Here is a 5,809-nt window from a genome sequence, read left to right on the forward strand (position 1 = left end):
CTCCTTCCTTCCTTCCTTCCTTCCTTCCTCTCTCCTTCCTTCCTTCTTCCCTCCCTCTCTTTTTCCCTCCTTCCTCCCACCCTTTCTCTCTTCTTCCCTCCTTCATTCCTTCCGTCCTTCCTTCCTTCCTCTCTCCTTCCTTCCTTCCTTCCTCTCTCCTTCCTTCCTTCTTCCCTCCCTCTCTTCTTCCCTCCTTCCTCCCACCCTTTCTCTCTTCTTCCCTCCTTCCTCCCTCCCTCTCTCCTTCCTTCCTTCCTTCCTTCCTTCCTTCCTTCCTCCCTCTCTCCTTCCTTCATTTCTTCCTTCCTTCCTTCCTTCCCTCCTTCCTTCCCTCCTTTCTTTCTTTTCCTTTTTCAGTTTCCAGCTGGAGCCACCCAGGCCTGGTTTAATGATTGACATCCCTCTCTCTTGCCTCTGATATCTCTTTGCCTTCCAGTCATTTTTGTTTTTTATTGTGTATAGTTGTTCCTCTCTTTCTCTTCCTCCCTTCCCTCCTTTTCCTCCTCCTCTCTTTCCCTCAGTGCTAAGAGCAGGCACAACAACTCTGACCATGAGCACAGCTAGTGAACAAGTTCGCAGTGTGCCTCTTCAACCCCTGTGTTCATTGCGGTCTACACACAGCCCAGTGTGGTCTGGCTTCTACCTTCCCAGTGCCATCTGTTTGCATGTCTTCCCTGTCTGAAACACTCACTTTCTCATCTGCTCAGTTCTTACCCTTTCTGCAAAGCTCAACTCAGTAGTGATTGGCATTTTTCTATGATCAGCATCTATCATCTGCACACATTAACAATGAAAGGTTAAAAGAATAAAGATCCTTTTTCCCTTGTCCCAGACTCAGTCTGTGCAGAAAGCCTGCGAGGTCACTGCTTCCAAGGGAAGGTTCTTCATTAGTTCCTCTCATGGCTGTCATTATGAAGTATGTCGTTCTTCTTACTGGTTTTTGTCATCTGGGCAGTACAAGAAACTTTGGTTTCCATTTGAGGAAGGTAATTAACTTTTAAATTAATTTTTCCCATCTGCAACATTAGCATCCAGACCAGCACTGATTGTATTCTTGATTGTCAGTAAATACTAGGATAATATAGAAGCTGTTTTGTTCCTGACACGTGAAAGGGCTTGGACTACAGCACATGGTTGATGAGGAGACACAGGAGTCAAGGAGAGTGCAGTAGACAGACATCTTGGTAGGACATAGATTAAGTCATAATTCCTGCTCATTTGGATTATTTCCTTTACTTACTGTTATAACAGCTTCCTGACTCTTAGTGAAATTATATTTTTAATTTTATAAGCTCCCTGGTTTCTGTGGACAGGACTTTGTAGATCAGGGGTGTTCACAGTGCTCAAGTTGGGAGTCACTGTGAATGAACAGCTCACTAGGTTCATTCAGACTTTTGTGGCTAAATGTACTATTACCTTCCTTCTTTCCTTCCTTCCTTCCTTCCTTTCTCCCTCCCTCCCTCCCTCCCTCCCTCCCTCTCTGTCTCTCTCCCTCTTCCCCTCCTTCCCTTCCTTGCTTGCTTTTTAGACATGATCTGGCTATATAGCTCAAAATTGTTTTGAACTTGTGGTCCTCCTGCCTCAGCATCACCAATGTTATGATTGCAGCCATGTGCCACCAAGCCAGACTTTAAGAATTTGAGAGAGAGAGAGAGAGAGAGAGAGAGAGAGAGAGAGAGAGAGAGAGAATCCAAGTGTGCCCACCTTGTAGACTCAGCAACTGAGTTTGCACATCCCCTAGGAAGCATTTTTTAAATATGCAGTTAGCACTATGGGGATTTTTTTCTGAGCTCAGAAGTCTAGAAAGACAGAAGACCCAATTCTCTGCCAGTGCTGCCCCTTGGCCAGCATTCCATGCTGTGAGTCCTGTTTGAGTCTGTATGATTGGGTAATGTGTACCACCATGACATGGCTTCTGAGGGGATGATAAGGGAATTTGACAACATTTTCAAAGATGCATGCATGAGTTTATATGTCCCATGTGTGTGCAGGTGCCTGAGAAGGCCAGAAGAGGGTGTCAGCTACAGACTGCACTCATTCACCGCTTTATTTCCCCTCACGCCATTCTCAGCAGTTGAGAGCCTTCTTTAAACACCTGTGAATGTGATGCTTTCTCTACGTGGTGACCTAGTGCTGGGGCCCTGGCTCATCATGATCATCACCATGATCGACTCTCCGTGTTGACACTGCACTATGTGTGTTAAAGGCACAACCCCAAATTAACTGAAAGAGGCTTTTGATGCATTTGTGTTTTCTCTCACCCTCTCTCTCTCCTTCACCCTTTCCCCTACCCCTCTATCAGGGATCAATCTCAGGGTCTCTGCACACAAAAGAAGTACTCTACCACTGAGCTGTGCTCCCAACCCTTTGTATCCCATCTTTAATTAGAGAGTTCAAAGGGTCTTAGACAAGAGTTTAGACTCCTGTTGCTTTAGCTCTTTGAAATGAGAGTGAAATCTTCCAGGATGGCAGAGGATGGGACTGGTGTTCATGCTTTTTCAAGGACTTTGATGTTCTTGGATGAAAGGTGGTACATGAATACAAAGCATTATTAATGTCACAATCTGAATATTTGGCAAGATAAAGGCCAGGCTATAAAGAAGTGTGCAGGCTGCTTCTTTGGTTGACTGCAGTTTTTCTCTGCCGATACTTAGACTTTGTCAAATTAGTATAATTCCTTGATTTGACTTTGTTATTTATATTTGGTTCATTTTCTTCTTTCGTAATGGTGGGGATTAAATTTGAGGCCTCTCAAATGCTAGGCCAACACTGTGGTCCTGGGCCAGCCACACCCTCGGCCTCACTCTTGGGTTTCTTTGCTTTATCACCCCAAAGTGTGATGATGTTTCTTCCTTTTTTATTTCAGCCTTTCAGTGGGATATACTTGAACAACAAGGAGACAGGGATGTACCATTGTGTGTGCTGTGATAGCCCACTCTTCAGGTAAGATGAGGAATGAAACAGAGCTTAGATAATTAAGTACTCTTAGAGTTTCTTTTTTTTTTTTTATGTTGAAGACTAAACCCAAAGCTTCCTGTATACTGACAGCCCCAGGGGCCATCGATGGCCTTTGTCCTCTGTCATTACTGCTGCAAGGAGAGCTGTCTGTGGAGGATATCTGTCTGTCTTGATTTTTTTCTGATATTTCCTGCAGCTGACAGGACTTGCCACTTGCGTTCTTCCTTTGTGTATCTCTGAGAGAAAGCAAAGTTCTGATGGGGACTTCATGATAAAGCCATTAGGATTTTTTAGAGAGGAAAGTATGTAAAGAAATCTAAACCCTAATAGTATTTGCTTGGCCATATGATTAAAACTATACCTCTCTCAGGGAAAATGGGTTTATAATTTAATTTAGCAAGCGCAGACTTTTATGAGGCTTGATTCCCCACAGTGCTTGACAGAAGTGAATACCGTGCCCTCTTCTATGTAGCTAAAAGTAAATTTAATTGTCCCTTGATTTCAAAGCCTCTTTTAAGTCAATCAGCATCTAAAATCTTTCAACAAAGGCTTTTTTTGTTTAGATATGCAGGAAATAGTCTTTAAAAAAAGTAGATTCAGGAAAGAAGAAAGGAAACATCTTTGAAGTCTTGTTTTTCAGAACTTCAAAGATGTTTTCCTTTCTTTTGCATCAGCCTTAAATTGGTTTAGAATAAAATATAAATCAAGCCAGCTCTGTGAATCTTCCATTAGGCAGAGCCTCCTTCTGTCCTTTGGGCTTTCAGCAGCCTGGCTTCTTGGCCAGCCGGCTGCTAATGCGAGCTGAATTAGGAAGCCAGACCCTTCCTGCAAGGACAGGCGTGACTAGGATCGATTTTCCTTCATGCTTAGGAGGCTGGGCCATGGCCCTGACATACGGTGCTGCTGAGGGACTACCTGGAAGAGTCTACTACCAGCCGCCAGCCCAGGCATACTAGGGAAGATGAGGGTGAAGTTAGTTCTTACATGGTAGTGTTGGAAGATCACATGACTCCCCCGTCACATCACAGCAAGCAACAGGCTTCTCTAACCCAAGATGTGTTCTTTAAAATTTATTTTATTTTAAATTGTATGTGTGTGTGTCTCTGTGTTTGTGTGTGTGTGTGCATGTGTATGTACGCACACACACTTGTATACATAGGTACTCTCAGAAACCAGAGGTGTTCTTCTGCATCTGGAGTTACAGGCTATTGTGGGCTGTCTGACATGGGTGCTGCCAACCAAACCTGTCCTCTACAAGAACTTCATGTGCCATTAACCACTGAGCCATCTCTACAGTCCTGACATAAAAAACTAAGCCTTTGTTCACACGCAAGCATTCAATTCCCCAGCAGATGCAGGCCAGGGGCATCGTCCAATTTAGTTCCGATCTGACCTTGTCTTCATGGAGACAGTGTTAGAGCCTGGTGGAACAGCTCAGCCCCACATGCTGTACTCTACTTCTGATGCCCAGCATACTCTCCTGGTTGTGACCTGTGCCCCTGGCCAACCAGCTCTCAGTCTGACTTCCCACCCTCTCCTATGTTCCCTGTTTCTCTTGAGTGGTACCCGGAACTTGGGGAAGCCCTTACGTTTACCTCTTTATTGGAGGATATCACTGTTATGAAAGATACAGTAAAGAGATAAGTAGCATGGGCGTGAGGGGAGGGTGCTGGGTTCCATGCCTTCTCTAGGAAAATTCTCTAGAAACTTCCATGAGTTAAGATACCCAGAAACTCACCAGACCCTGTCCTTTTGGAGGCTTTATTCCAAAATCATGGGCACAAGTGATCAGCTCCCGTCCCTGCATGTTGGGGGTGAGGCTGAAAGACCCAACACTACTCATACCTTGTTGATGAGTCCCTGTCCTGCATCCATTAACTAAGCTACAAAAAAATACTCTTTGAGGATTATAAGAATTTTAGGAATTGTATATGCTAAAAAATAGCAGAAGGAGCCAAATATGTGGTTCACAGAATTGCAGCAAGACTCGGGTTTCAGAAAAATTAGTTATTCCTTCACCATCATTTCTGTCAAATGGAAAAGTCAGCGGTTAAGTCAACTAGCTTGCTTTCAGCCGGGAACCTTGGAAAAGTGTAAGCCTCCATTCTTACTGTTTATCTGCTGGGTAGGTGTCCTGTTTCTCAGTTTGGAGGATGAGACATCATCCTTGTAAGAATGCTTCATCTCCAAGATTCTTTTGGCTCCGTTGGTGTCCAGAGGAGGCCTTCCCAGCATCCAACGGCTCCTCACCCCTCACCACCCAGCCTCAGTCACAGCATCGAAAAATAGGGGATGAGAAAGAGAGAGAGAGAAAGAGAGAGAGAGAGAGAGAGAGAGAGAGAGGACAAAATGAAGGGCTCTGGATAGCAGGACTTGCTGTGGTGAAGGACACACTCTACACAGATCTCTACAGAAGCTGCAGTTCCATGTGGCTGTTGGGCATCCAGTGTGGCTGAGAAGCTGGATGTGTTAGGATTTTTAGCAAATTTAAGCTTAAGGGGCTCACATGTAACCAGTAGCTCCAGTGTTAGCTCAAGAAGGAAGATATGTGACCAACCCCGAGTCACACTGAAACAGCCCAGATCCAGAAGAAATCCAATCAATATTCTGGAAGCTATTCACCCAGTAGCCAGTTCACTGAACCAGCAGTTAGCTCATGAACCTCCATTGTTTCTTTTCAGTCATTTTAGTTTTAAATACAAAGTCCCCCTCCCACTTCTTTTAAAAGAACTTTTGAGTTTTTGTTCTATTTTCTTGTTGATGCTGAAGCTAAGAATAAAGAAAATAAGAGCATATCCACCTTTCTTCCTGTTACTATAAGAATATATCCACCTAGCTTCCTGTTACTATA

At 44.2% G+C, this 5,809-nt stretch overlaps 1 protein-coding gene across 1 annotated transcript in view; it reads left to right on the forward strand.

The window, feature by feature from the left end:
• Msrb2 (methionine sulfoxide reductase B2) overlaps positions 1 to 5,809 on the forward strand; it is a 21,517-nt gene that overhangs the window by 8,378 nt on the left and 7,330 nt on the right. The window contains exon 3 of the mRNA XM_005354675.2: positions 2,867 to 2,943. Within this exon, the coding sequence (XP_005354732.1) occupies positions 2,867 to 2,943 (77 nt within the window). The remainder of the gene's footprint in view (positions 1 to 2,866; positions 2,944 to 5,809) is intronic.

This window comes from Microtus ochrogaster, chromosome 16 (assembly GCF_000317375.1).
Source record: "Microtus ochrogaster isolate Prairie Vole_2 chromosome 16, MicOch1.0, whole genome shotgun sequence".
Classification (NCBI taxonomy): Eukaryota; Metazoa; Chordata; class Mammalia; order Rodentia; family Cricetidae; genus Microtus; species Microtus ochrogaster.